The 14,487-nt window shown below is 34.3% G+C and overlaps 2 protein-coding genes across 2 annotated transcripts in view; one reads left to right on the plus strand and one right to left on the minus strand.

Moving 5' to 3' along the window:
• Nucleotides 1–3,946: 3,946 nt before the first annotated feature.
• Nucleotides 3,947–9,315, plus strand: LOC131640163 (AP-3 complex subunit sigma). The gene is made up of 8 exons (XM_058910574.1): nt 3,947–4,105; nt 4,345–4,424; nt 4,518–4,560; nt 4,668–4,729; nt 5,654–5,750; nt 8,118–8,188; nt 8,563–8,654; nt 8,872–9,315. Exons 2-8 carry the CDS (start codon nt 4,356–4,358, stop codon nt 8,936–8,938), a joined length of 501 nt encoding a protein of 166 aa, XP_058766557.1. The 5' UTR covers nt 3,947–4,105; nt 4,345–4,355; the 3' UTR covers nt 8,939–9,315.
• Nucleotides 9,316–13,593: 4,278 nt separating this feature from the next.
• LOC131640171 (uncharacterized) overlaps nt 13,594–14,487 on the minus strand; it is a 5,945-nt gene continuing 5,051 nt past the window's right edge. Inside the window, exons 13-15 of the mRNA XM_058910581.1 lie at nt 14,241–14,361; nt 14,075–14,141; nt 13,594–13,965 (exon numbers count right to left, since the gene is read on the minus strand). Coding sequence (XP_058766564.1) covers nt 13,836–13,965; nt 14,075–14,141; nt 14,241–14,361 — 318 coding nt within the window. The 3' untranslated portion in view covers nt 13,594–13,835. The remainder of the gene's footprint in view (nt 13,966–14,074; nt 14,142–14,240; nt 14,362–14,487) is intronic.

A 14,487-nucleotide genomic window follows, 5' to 3' on the forward strand; every position in this document is an offset into this window, starting at 1 on the left:
AGGAAAGGAGAAAATTTGAAACTGATTTCAAAACCAAGAATTTTCTAGTAATGTCCTTAGGTGACAGTAAAATCCTTTATGTTTATAATTTTAAAACTGCCACGGAAATATGGGATAATCTTGAAATGATATATGGAATATCTCCAAGTATCGAACTAGAGAAAATGAACACACAAGGAGAAGAAAATTAAGGTATCATTCATCAATGTTTTTCAAAACATAGAAATGTTAGAAATTATATTGGAATGTTGCTCACTAACAAATATCTAAGAGTTACTAATTGGAAATTTAATCCAATCCTTAAATTAAGAGATGGGAGTGTTTATGAATTTCAGGAGAAATTAAAGAAGAATGAAATTATAGAAAGAATGAATGAACTAGATGAGTTACTTAAAGATGAAGGTACAAACTCAAAAACTGAAGAATCTTCAACAACTTCATCAAACTCCTATCAAACAACTCCTATGGTGTCTTGAGAAACATCATCCGATAGAATCTTCGAAATAAGAAGAGAAAAAAAATCCTCTACAAATAAAGTTGAGTCAACCTCAGGGAGAACCATAGGAGAATCCTTTTCCAACGAAGAAGATGAAGTTTGCTTAAAGGCATCCCTCAAGGAAGATAACTATGAGGTAACAAAGCCATCTTAAAAACAGTTGTTTAAAATAAGTGCTAAGTTAATTGAAGAAAATGATAAGATAAAAAAACATAACTTATACCTTAAAGAATATTTAGAGTTTCTAGAAGAAAGTAATAAAATGCTTAAGTTATAAATGACTAATATTAGAAAATCAATTGGAACATGTGAGACTTGTGTCTTGTTGAAAAAGAAAGTGACAGACTTGCATGAAACCTTATGTAAATTTACTAAGGGGAAATAAAATTTTGACTTGATCCTATCAAGTTAAAGGCATTCCTTAAATAAAAGTGGATTAGGGTTTAAATTCGATATAGCACATAGTAAAAATATAAATAGGAAGAAAAGGGTCATCCCGTTTATAAATGCTTGCACTAAAATAGATTTGGGCATTTAGAGCCTTTTTGCTTTGATAATTTGAAAAAGTCTAAAGGTAAATAACATTAGACCTTCTGGAAGCACTAACACACTTGGACCCAAGAAGATTTGGGTTCTAAAGGTGAAATCCTAGTATGTTTTGCAAGATCGCTTTGTAGGTTGAAGTCGTATTACCTATTAAATGAAGTTGTGAAAATAAAGGAGTATACTCTTTAGTATACAATAGAGTGTGAAATTAAAAATTTAAAATCTACAAATGATCGTTGATGGTGGATATCAATAATGGTTGTCAAAGCAAAGTTTTTTTTCATTGAGAATAATCTTAGCATTTCTAATATTCAATGACCAGCTAACCTGATAGTAGGTTGAGTAGATACGTCCATGGAGGACATGTCTATCTTGTTGTTTCAACTAAATCTCGCATCCAATAATCTGTAGAGAAAAATAGACCACAATGTGTTTGTGTTCCCTTAAAAGAGGGAAGGTTTTATCAAAGCTTCTTGATATTTTAGGTAAAGAACTATTTTAAAGTTGAAATGATCAGAAAACTTTGATTACTTCTTTAAAATAATGGATTTAATTTTTGCTTATCAATTAAAATATTTTTTCTAACCCAATAGATGAGGTTTTTAGTCTTTCACTGAAAGGAGGTGTAAACAAAGATGGACAGGGGTGTAGAAAATTGAAAAAGGAAAAAGCAAATATAGCACAAGGCCCAAATAGCACCAAGTAGAGTGGAATATGTAAGCCCAATCGATTGGAGCTTCAAGTTAATCAATTGGAGCAACATGACACACATATTTTCAAATCAAATCTGCCCGCTAATCAGATCCTTGCATTTATGGAAATCACTTAATATCTTGGAAAATTTGATCACCCAATTGATTGGAATCCAAAGTCAATCAATTGGCACACTACTTTTGGAATGATTTTGATCTGATTTTGAATGTGCACGATCTTCATTGATGTCTTGCAATTTTTGCATGTTAAAGCTCGCCATAAGCCACACTATAAAAAGGTAATCACTCCCCACTCTTTTGCATATAACATATTTTGAACTTCTCTCTACTTGTGTGTGTGACATTATTCTTTCAAAAATCATCATGGCTCCTAGAAGGCTGAGTTTCTCCTCTAATCCCTCTCTCTAATGCTTTCACTTCTTAGCAACAAGAAGAAAGATTCATCCAAGATTTCGCCAATAGAACCAACTTAAGAATTCACACCCTAGGTTCAGAAGCCTTTAAAGAATGCAAATTCTTTAAGATTTTTGAAGAACTAAAGTTGTCCACCTTCCTCTGTAGCCCCTCAAGAAAGCCCACAAGAAAAGTGTATTCATCATTAGTTAATAAGTTCTTCTCAAATCTCTACTTCACTTATGACATAGTTTATTACGAAGTAAAAAGGCATAGGATATCTCTATCATTGTAAGAGTTTGAAAACATTCTGAATCTTCCCCATGAAGATGTTGTTCTTGAGCCAGAAGATAAAGGCTACAACTTCAACCACTAGACTAATGTGTCCTCTCTATTGAAAAACCCATTACCCTTTATAACAAATTCATTCATTGCTGGATACATTCTCCCCGATAGTCGTATGATCGATTATACGACTAATCACATACTTTTTTCAAGAAGCTGTATGGATAATCGGAAATAATATCAAGACAAACTGAACAAATCAAATAATATAATACATGGCGGAGAGCAAGAAAACAAGAATATACCTACCATATAGAAATCTAATTAAAAAAAAATCATGGAACGTACCTGATTCAACTTTAGAAAAGAAGAATTCTTAAAAATTACAACAAAAATTAGAGAAACATACTACTCCCTCTGTCCCAAAATAAGTGTCTTTTTAGCCATAAAAAATTGTCTCAAAATAATAGTCTCTTTACTTTCCCAATGCAACATTAACTAACTTTTACCAACTTTACCCCTTATCTACACGCTTTTCAAGTCATGACAATATATAACAACCAATAGTAATTAAGGGTAATTTTGTAAAAATGTTATCTTTATTGACTCAATCATTACTTTTCTTAATCTGTGTGTAACAACCTTAAACGACATTTATTTTGGGACGGAGGTAGTACTATATTACTATATTAGATAGGGGTGTTCATTGGTTCGGGTAAATCCGAACCAAACCGCAATCCAAACCAAACCATAGTGTTTGGGTTGGATATTTTTTCATTTCGGGCAAGAACCGAACCAAACCAATGAAATCCAATGACAATTGGTTCGGGCATCGGATTTTCAGTTTTCTACCCGCAAACTCAACCCAAACCAATCATAATTAATTACCATGAAAATTACTATCAAACATTCAACTTCAACAAGAAAAAAGTGAAATGTTGTATGTGGATAAGTTATGTTATTTTAATTAGTTATCAAAAATTATTAGTGTATTATGGTAATTGAGCACAGAGTTACGAAATACATTAATTATCATACTAACTCAAGTTACTAATTATAGATTCAAAAGCCTTTATTACTAATTATAGATTCAAAAGCCTTTATGTTAGATATTGTTCTTGTTAGATATTTTTAATCTATTAGGGAAAAAGTGCTAGTTTTATAAACACTATTAATATTATTTACTTATATTATTATGAAAAATTAATTTCCATAAATAAATTATTATTTTTTAAAATATTTTTGCATTGTTTATCTACCCGATCAGTCCAACCCAAACCAACCCGTTGTTTCTCGATTCGGTTCGGTTTGGGCTTTATCGCAAAAACTTACAAATCCAATCCAAACCAATCCATATAATTTTAATCGGTTTGGATATCGGATTCTCTCAAAACCGAACCAAACTGGCCCGCGAACACCCCTAATATTAGATGAGGAATTAGTGCATATTTTAAAATTAGAGAGGGTGTCGAAATCATTTTAACAAACTCTTGGGTTGAATGTAATTTTTCATATTTTATTTAAGCTCCATGAAACGCCGCGTTTTGTATATTTCTTTGACGAATCCTTCTTCACGTGTCGTATACTCGTCGTAAGGCCTCTGAAAACTGAGCCTATCGCCGATCAATTCATCGGCGACTCCACTCCGGCACCGTTAACGGCGACTGAACTGGTACGGTCCATTACCACTCCGTTTCAATTTACATTTCTCTATCTATATCTCTGTACCAATCCCTTAATCATTCTCATTACACGACTTTATATAGTTGATCTAATCCATCTCGCGATTCACTTCATTTTCATAATTCGCATATTTTTTCCGGTTCAGTAATGCAAGTTTATGAGCTATAAAGTTGATTTGAGTTATAATTAAGAAATAACTCCTTTAATTATCAATTTACTTGTTTGCAGATAGTAACAATATGATAAGAGCAGTGCTGGTGATGAACACGCAAGGGAAGCCTCGTCTTGCTAAATTCTACGAATTTCGGGTCCATCTCTATTCAAATCCTTGCAAATGAGATTTCAGTTTCTTGCTTTCAAATGTAATTTCATCTCATTGTTTATGTGTTGTGGTAGATCAGCCTGTGGAAAAGCAGCAGGAAATCATCCGAAATGTGTTTGCAGGTTTTTTTCTCAGATTCTTGGACTCGATTTTTTTGTTTAGGAGTGTTATGTCTGTTTGATTTTCTTTTCTAACTTGCTTTCTTATGTGAATTTTGTTGTTTTTGCAGTCTTATGCAGTAGACCTGAACATGTTAGCAATTTTGTGGATGCCGAGTCCATCTTTGGCCAGGTATTTTGTTCTTACATTTTGTACTTGGTAGTTTTGATCTTTCAGCTTGATTATTTTTCTATACTAATTAACATTAATGAGACATTGGAATTATAAAAATTGTTGTGATTAATGATTAGAGCTTTTTATGGCATTGTTTGTTGATACTGAACCATGTGTGAAAAGATTTTATATAATTGTCTATCTCGGCATTTGGATAAAAGCATGGCTCTGGATAGAATATTATGGTGGAAGTTGATCCATGTAATCGACCTCACTTAGTAGGATACGGCTTGGTTGTTGTTGTCTATCTCGGCATTTGGTTGAAAAAGCCGGTGTAGGAGAGCTAGAACGAAGTGTGTGTTTGGTTCTGCAGTGGTGGAAGATAATTTTGAATAAACTGATTTGGTTAAAAGTAAGTTATTGTAAAGTGATTTATGTTTGGACACATTTATGTAAAAAGGAGATAAATAATAAATTTGAGTGTAAAAATCAATTCTAGAATCAAAAGCTCCAATTTCTAGCTTCTAGTTAGAATCGATTTTGTAGGCAAAGCCAATTCTACTCTAAAGTAGCCGTACTTGTAAAAATCAATTCTACACGCTTAAATGCACCAAGTTACCAAGGATTGGTATCTATCTATTAGCCACCCATATTTTTCATCCTCCAATGGGAGTGTCTAATAAGATTGGTCCCTATCAGGTAAAGCGACTCCCATTGAAGATGCTCTCATGTGGGGTATGCGCTTTGTTGAGAATTGAGATTTAATGATATGTTTTTTAAAGTCTATCATTGATCTCATATTTGAAATATACTAGTTTTCTTATTTTGATATGCAACTAGGTTTCTTTAATCAACCATATGCTTTTTCATAGCAATAACATTGATTCATCCTTATATCTGAAGAATGTACTTTATGAATTCATTTGTTGTTTTCTTCTTCAGGATGCTCGACTTGTCTACAAGCACTTTGCAACTCTATATTTTGTTCTCATATTTGATGGTTCTGAAAATGAGCTTGCTATGCTTGATTTGATTCAAGGTAGATTCTTTTGCCACTCCGTGTTCTTAGGCTAATTTATTTGAATAATTTTACATAGTAATGGGCTTAATTGCAACCTCTTGGTGTTCTTGGGTTTCAAGCTGTTTCTGTCTTTGAGATGTTTCTTGGACTAATTACATACTTTTAGCCTTAGGTGACAAATGAATGCCAATATGATGCGACTATATTATATAGGAATAGGGATATTTGAACTACATATGAGATTTCGAATTGACTATGGATAGTAACATGTTGGGTCTGCTAAAAATGTAATATAATATCAGTGAATTTTAAATTAGTATATATTATATATGATATGACTCAATGATGCAACACTGGTTTTACCATTACTTACATCAAAGTAATGCACTTAATTTTTGTAATACATGTTATTCAGTACCTCTAGAAGTATGTAGTATGCAAGTTTTGGGTATGATGACATTTACCATCCTTAGTTACAACTACACCCACGTTGTAAGCTGACTTCGGAAAATATATCATGCTTGCATTGCATTATAATCACAAATGACTTGAGTTATTTTTTATGGATGTTGACAATATTTATGTAGGGGAAGACCACGAGAGAATATGCTTTTATATCAGTAGTAGGTTAAAGACTCAGGGTTGAGGTTGGAGATCATGTGTTTCTTAGAGTTACTCTGGTAACAGGTGTTGGTCGAGCATTGCATTATAATCACAAATGACTTGAGTTATTTTTTATGGATGTCGACAATATTTATATAGGGGAAGACCACGAGAGAATATGCTTTTATATCAGTAGTAGGTTAAAGACTCAGGGTGATTGGAGTTTAACTATAGAATTGTGCTTCTAATTTTTAGAATCCTGTAGGTCTGAAATCATACGGGTTAGAATAATGTGTAACTGAAGTGACCCCTTCTTCCCGCTTTTATAGCAAGGTTCTAGGGTTTTTGGGACCCTCAAACCTTCTGCCCCCTAAAGCTGTATAAGTGGACAGATGTCAGAAGATTCTGACTGGTTCTATCTAACGGTTCTTGGTCCTATGACAACTCTGAACAAGTGTCTCTCTAGGGAAAGTCCATCTTAGGTTCCTTGATTCCAAAACCTTCTCTGTGGATAACTCCTTTGAAGGAGTGATGTCAGTGATCTGATGTCAGTGGAATGATGTCAGTAATCCACAACCCTTAATCCGTCAGCCCTTAGAGCCCCTGGTGATGTGGTCTCTGTATGTCGCTGGAATTTGGCCGTACCATGGTTCCTAGGCCTTATGAGTCACTCTGGGGCAGATATCTTTTGGAGGATCCTCGAGGGACCCTTTAGGCAAATCGGCTGATTCTCTTCCCTTGCCCGCAGATCCAATAGTGTGCTGGATCAAAGTGTATTGGACCTTGGTAGTATATTGGACCTTGGCCTAGACCGGAACAGTTTCCTAAATTTTTCCCTGCAAAAATTATATAACATTGAAATTATATAGTTATGATTACACTCCATAAGGGGGAGCCTCGGTACAACAGTTCGAATTGTTTCCATGAGACCCCACATAGTAACAGCTTTGTAATACCAAGCTTCCCTTTTCATGATTAACTTTTCATATCTTGAACTAAACATCCACTGGTATTCAATGTCGAATGCGAAGTAAACCTCGAGAGAAGTAAAAAAAAATTAAAATCTGCTACATATCATCTATGCCCTGTAAGTTCGAGAGGTTTAAAAGTGTCATAACATTGTTTAGAAGAGTGAATGTTATTAACTGACAAAACTAGCATAGATTAAACCATCAAAGTGTATGATCAGGTTTACCTTTAAATGTGATTAAAAGATAATGCTTTTAATGGTGGTTCCCATTATTGATTATCCCAGTCTCCTGTCCTCTAGACTTAATGATGTCATTTAATCCACGTATATAGTAGACCAAACATCATGGGATATGGCTTCTTTTCGTTGTTTTCTTACACTATAAGCATGTGGAAGAACATCCCTCTACAATTGCAACTTACATTTTAGAAATTTTTATTGAGAAAGAGTTCTGGGGTAGGTAAGCTGTTAGTTCTCGTAGATACATACATATCTCGGAAAATGCTGTTAGTTCTAATGCCAAATTAGCACAATCCCCCTACATGATTTGAATTATTATTTGTGCTAACTATTGATGAGGTCATTTTGCAATTTTCATTTTCTACGCTGTGAAAATTAACAATGTTAATTATCTATTTAACTTTTGATTCAGTCATTGTATTTAGCCATTTCGACAATATTGCATATTGTATAAGTATCCTAGGGGAATAATTATATGCATTACGCAATTCCCATCTTACTTTGTTACCATCTCATACATGATCATTAATTTTATGGGGTAATTTGCTTATCTTGTCCCTTTCTGCCTTCAGTCTTTGTTGAAACACTGGACAAATGCTTCAGAAATGTATGTGAGCTTGATGTCGTGTTCAACTATAGTAAGGTTGTGTGCTTTGTTCTCTTAATTATCAATCATATATTCCATATCAGTTATCATAAACTAAATCTATATAGCAATTTACTGTACAGAACCTAATGAATTAGAAACTCTATATTATGATATGGGCATTTTAAATTCTTCAACAAATAATTGTTTCGAGTCTCAAGCTGCCCCTCTTGAATAAAAAAATTGGCAATACATTTATAACATTTTTTTCACTAAATTTGGGTTGTTTTGGAAGTGTCCTTCTGTTTTGGGAAATAAATTCACTCTTTGGCTTAATAGCTCAATACTCAAAAATGTCAATACTTAGACCCAAACAATATCTGCATCTTAAATTTCCATTTATGTGTGCTTAAAAATGAATTTGTCTGCAGATGCATACTATACTAGATGAGATTATTTTCGGAGGCCAGGTGTTAGAGACAAGTTCAACCGAGGTTATGAAGGCTGTTGAAGAAATATCAAAGTGCTCTCTCTTTCCTCTGGTTTTTAACATTGCTATTCTTTTTCACATTATAGCAATGAATAGGAAGTGCTACATCATTAGTTAACTAGAAACTAAAGAATTTTCACTTTCTGCATAAAAGCTTCTTATATGCTTTTTAAGCAAATAGAACACATATACTTTTGTGTTAATTTTGCATTTTGTGGAAAACATGTGCTAATTATTATATGCAAAGCAGGCTTGAAGCCGCATCCAGTGCAATCAATCTTGTTTCGAAATCTGTTTCTAGTTGGAGGTCGCGGTAGTATGATTCCACTTAAGCTTATAGAAGGAATTGCTTTCACATATGCGAGAGGTTTGGCAGTCGAAGTATCTCGATTAGGGAAGTCAGGTTGAATGTAATTTTGTTCTTCTAATTGAAGCAAAAACTGACACCCTCAATCAGTTGAGTTGACCATGGTTGCTGCTGATATTTTCATGATGGGGTTAGTTAAGCAATTGGTGAATTTTTATTTTCCTACTTTTGTTGGTTGAAAGGAACCATGTACAACTTTACTGTGCCCTCAATGTTCCCAATAGATCCCAATTTTTGTTTACTTATTTAGCTGCATTGACTTGAAATGTTAATCCTGTATAAATTTACATGTTGTAATTTATGAAGAATATTGGGTTTCTTGTGTCATATAGTACTTATAATCAATGCATCATAGGACAATTGTCAGCTTGTATTGAATGATTTTAGTTTCAAGTTTTCTAAAACTCACGTACAGCATCTGCAAAATTGTGCAATTGTTAATACAATTTGGTACTCAAAATACACAACACACTCTCTCATAAACACGCCAAATTAAAGGTAGAAAAAAGGTTTGGATTTTGAAATTCATATTAACAATTTACGAATATTGAAATTCTGACGCACTTTAACACCCCAAACCCAATCCCGTACCTTGCAAAATCAAAGTTAAATGATTTGTCAAGATTCAAAATTCGGTTTTTACCCCACACCAAATCCATTCTTAGAACCCACTCAAAATCAAAATTAAAGGGTTTGTCCCGATTTTAAAATCTAGGTGCTTTCATTTAGGTATTTACGCTCTTACTTTACTCTCTTCTTTCCCTTTCATTTAGTCAAAGTTGCAAACAAGTAAAAATAGAGTTAACCCGTGCCTATTCCTGCTCTAATATTTTTCAATATTTTTCACAATTTCTACTCTATTATATTCAAGCTTATCACATCTCTAAATTTCTACTCCACTATATATATTCAAGTCAATATCACTCATCTCTCATATTTAGTAAGTTTTTCATTTCTTTTATTTATTTATTTATTTGTGATGCATGCATATCCTAGATAGGTTATCATTATGCTACATTAGGTTACATGTAATAGAACTATTATATTTGGTTTGTCTTAAATATATTTGGTAGGAATTTTGAACATCTGAGGCATAGAGTTCATAATGCTCTATTTTTTATCTGGGTTCAGACAGTTCAGGTTGATTTTTTAAAATTAATTAAGCGTTGAAGAACAAGGGGAAATTCGTGTATGATAACACACTTGCAGCAGAGGTAATTGGAGATGTATCAATCAAGAAGAAGAATGGTGAACATTCCTTGATTAAAGATGTGTTGTATATTTCGGAAATCAAATGTAATCTTTTAAGCATTGGTCAACTGCTTGAAAGAAATTGTAAGATTCACATGAAAAACTAAGCGGTGAAAGTTATGGATGCAAATGGGAATTTAATCATAATGGCCCTTATGACTCAAAACAGAACTTTCAAAGTTGAATTGAAAGTAATGAAACTTAGATCTCTTGCAACAATTGCGAGTAGGGCATACTTCGTTGGATATAGGAATTTCAAGGACCTTAATGATATGAACAAAAATAACATGGTTACGAGACTGCCATTTATCGATATGCCAACCGAAGTATGTGAAGAGAGTGTGCAGGCCAAGCAACACCGAAGCCGCTTTAGAAAAGATGCGCGATGTAGAACAAAGAGTCATCTTGAGGTGGTGTATTAAGACGTTTGTGGACCTATGCAACTTGACTAAATCGGAGGCAATAGATACTGTGTCACTTTCATTAATGATTTTAGTATAAAGTTGTGGACTTACTTTATTAAAAGAAAAGATGAGGTGCTGAAAGTATTCAAGAAGTTTAAATACATGGTGGAAAGATAAAGTGATCACAAAATCAAAACTCTAAAAACAGATGATGAAGGTGAATATGTCTCAAATGATTTTGGGAAAGTTTATGATCAAGAGGGCATTGGACATGAGATAGTGCCACCCTATACACCTCAACAAAATAGAGGCTCCAAGAGGAAGAATTGATCGATTATGAACATGGTGAGGAACATGTTGAAAGGGAAGAAGTTGCCAAAAGAATTATGGGAAGAAGCGGGGTCCACAACTGAATATTTATTCAACAGGTGCCCAACAAAATAGTTGAAAAATATTACACCCGAAGAATCATGGTTTGGATTCAAGCCAAATATGAGTCGCTTGAAGGTATTTGGTTCGGTTGTGTATATACATGTTTCATATCATCTTAGAAATAAGCTAGATGACAAGGGAGAACAAATGATACTTGGGTATCACTCTCCGGGTGGCTACAAACTCTATGACATAGTCAACAAAAGAATCATAATTAGCAGAGACATGATTTTTGACGAATTAGGGGACTGTCAACATGATGAATTTAATTCAAATAGTGTTGGAATTGTTCCTGCAGTGTTTGAAAATGCAGCCCGTGAAGTCCACGTTAAAGAGAATGTGAGAAGATTAACAAGACAAAGATGCATGCCCATAAGGCTACAAGATTGCGAGTTGTTCCCGGACAATGAAGTAAACAATAATGGTGATGTTGTCCATTTTTCGCTCATAGTTGAATCCGAACTCGTGAAAACGGAGGAGGCCTCCAATGTGGATATTTTCTATGAAGGAGGAGCTGAAGTCAATTGAGAAAAATAAGACATGAAAACTAGTTGATCTACCTGAAGAAAAGAAGTCAATTGGTGTGAGATGGTGTACAAAGTGAAAGAAAATCCCAAGGGTGAAATAATCAAGCATAAGGCTCGATTAGTTGCAAAGGAATTTTTGCAAAGAGGGTGAATAAACTTTGATGAAGTATTTGCACTGGTGGCTAGAATTTAAACTATTAGGCTAGTTGTTGAAATTGAAAATAACAATTGGTCCATCTACTTAATGGATGTCAAATATGTGTTTTTGAATGGCCTTTTGAAACAGAAAGTGTATGTGGCATAAAAGAATTAATAGATTTATAAAGGAGATAGGATTTGATAAATGTGTATTTGAACATGTGTATGTGAAGAAGGCTGCAAGCAAAGGAGTGATCATCCTATGTCTCTATGTTGACGATTTATTGATTACGGGCAACAATGAATGTTACATTGTCGAGTTCAAAGGTGATTTGGTGAAGGAGTTTGAAATGACCGACCTTGATCTCATGACACATTTCTTTGGCATTGAATTTCACAAGTCCGAAATGGGACTGCTCATGCATCAAAGGAGGTATGCTCTTAAGATATGGAAGAAGTTCGAAATTGAGCATTGTAATGTGACAATTTTCCCTATAGAGCCAACATTGCAACTGTCAAAGAATGAAGACGAATAGGATATTAATTCAATGCAGTATAGGGCTGATTCGATCATTGTGGTACTTGTGCAATACGAGATCAAACTAGGCATTTAGTGTTGGCATGGTGAATAGATTTATGGGGAAGGAAAAGGCATCACACTTGACAACAGTCAAGAGAATTCTGAGATACATCAAAGGTTTGATTGGCTGTGAAATTCTATTTCGCGCAATGGATAGAGGTAGAAATTACAAATTGCTCGGTTATACCGACTCAAACTAGTGTGGAGATAAAGATGATAAAAAATTCACTGCTAGATACATCTTTATGGATGGAGAAACATCAATCTCTTGGCATTTTAAGAAGGAACCAGTTGTGGCGCTCTCTTTTTGCGATACTAAGTATATTGCAGAGTCTATGTGTGCGTGTCAAGTTGTGTGGATGATAAACTTGATGAAGGGGTTGTGCAACGAAGAGAAGGAAGTTATGACTTTGAGGATAGACAATGTTTCCGCTATAAACCTTGCTAAGAATTCCATTGCACATGGGAGAAGCAAACATATAAAGATGAGATTTCACAACTTGAGAGAGCTCGTGGGTGAAGGAAAATTGAAGTTGGGATATTGTAAGAGTAAAGATTAAGTGACCGATTTGCTAACTAAAGGAGTGGCAATTGAAGTGTTCAAGAGATTGAAGAAACACATGAGTATGAAAGACTTGAATTAAGATGGTGGTTGAAGAAATGTAATTCAAGTAGTTACAAAGTCCGTAAAATTAGTTATAAAGTTTGCAAGATTAGTTACAAAGCTTATGAGATTAGTTGCAAACTTTATAAATAAAAACTCTTCACTTTCAATATTTATTTTTAAAAAAAAAAACACCATTTTTCACCCTCAATAATTACTCTCTCTAATTCTCTCACTCTCCTTATTATTCTCTTGTTCATCTTTCATCTCTATTATTCTCTTGTTCATCTTTCATCTTGTTATTGGAATTAATGGAAAATCACGGCAAAAAATCACGATACGGCAGAAGCTTAGTTTTGTAGCTTCTTGTTTTCACGGTGAAATGGTCTCCAAACTTGCGGTGGGAAAAGGCTCCTCCAAAACAAGTTTGTGAAATAGAAAGCGCCCCTTGAACCTTCATTGATGCCTTGTCATTGTCCTCTCAGTTGCCTCGCTTTCCCTCTCCTTGATAAACCGTCCAAGAATCATCAATTTCTCGTCCCTCACCAGTGTTTTGCTCATCATAAACAGTGCCCATTCATAGAAACCGAAAATCCTATCAGGGCCCCTCTCTCCTCTCATTACAGTCAATTGTAATAATATCGTACAGTAATTATTGGAATCAATGCATAGCACAATTGCAAGCTTGTTTAAAATATTAGAAGTTCAAGTTTTCTAAAATACAATGTTGCGACATCTGCAAACACGTGAAATTGTTAATATAATTCGGTATTATCGATTTCATGATCCTATCCAATTCATTGCAAAAAGATCTTGTGAGATAGCTCTAGGGTATAAATATTTTCATGAAAAGATATGTTTCCAGGCCATATGTAGGCATCAACAACTTGAGCAAGTGCTAAAATTATCAATCATGTTTTTCTGACATCCTGAAGAACTAAATGGGCAGCATTGCGTCCAGGTGCTCCCATAACTCCACCCCCGGGGTGTGCGCCACTTCCACATAAGTATAGACCTTTAAGTGGTGTTTTATAGTTTGACCTAAAGTCCCGAATCAATAAACAAAACAAAACAAAACAGATTATCAGTGATATCATATATGCCAAAAATGGAAACGGATTCCAACATAAGTCACTTCGATTTATTTTACCATCCTTTTACAGGTCGCATGAGGAAAAGAGAATCCAAACCCATAGCACCATGAAATATATTCCCTCCTGTCAAAGAAACCAATCAACTGTTACTATTGACGAACTGACAATGCACTGGTGCTTTCTAGAAGAACACCAACTCATATTGAGGGAATGGCTTTTTACCTGTCAAACCGAATTCTCTTTCAAGATCTGGTGGGGTCAACATGTCATAGCCAATGACTGATGTGCTGAAACCAGGTGCATATTCATCAATCAATGTGAAGCATTTTTGTGCAAATGATTCCTGACCATGAGGGTAGATTAGATAAAATGAAGCACCTTTAATATAAACCATTCAACCAGTAGTTTTAGTATCAAGCATACACGTGCAAACAGAATGCATGATCAAGGAAGAACAAATCAAATTTGG

Source organism: Vicia villosa, linkage group LG1 (genome assembly GCF_029867415.1).
Source record: "Vicia villosa cultivar HV-30 ecotype Madison, WI linkage group LG1, Vvil1.0, whole genome shotgun sequence".
Lineage (NCBI taxonomy): Eukaryota > Viridiplantae > Streptophyta > Magnoliopsida > Fabales > Fabaceae > Vicia > Vicia villosa.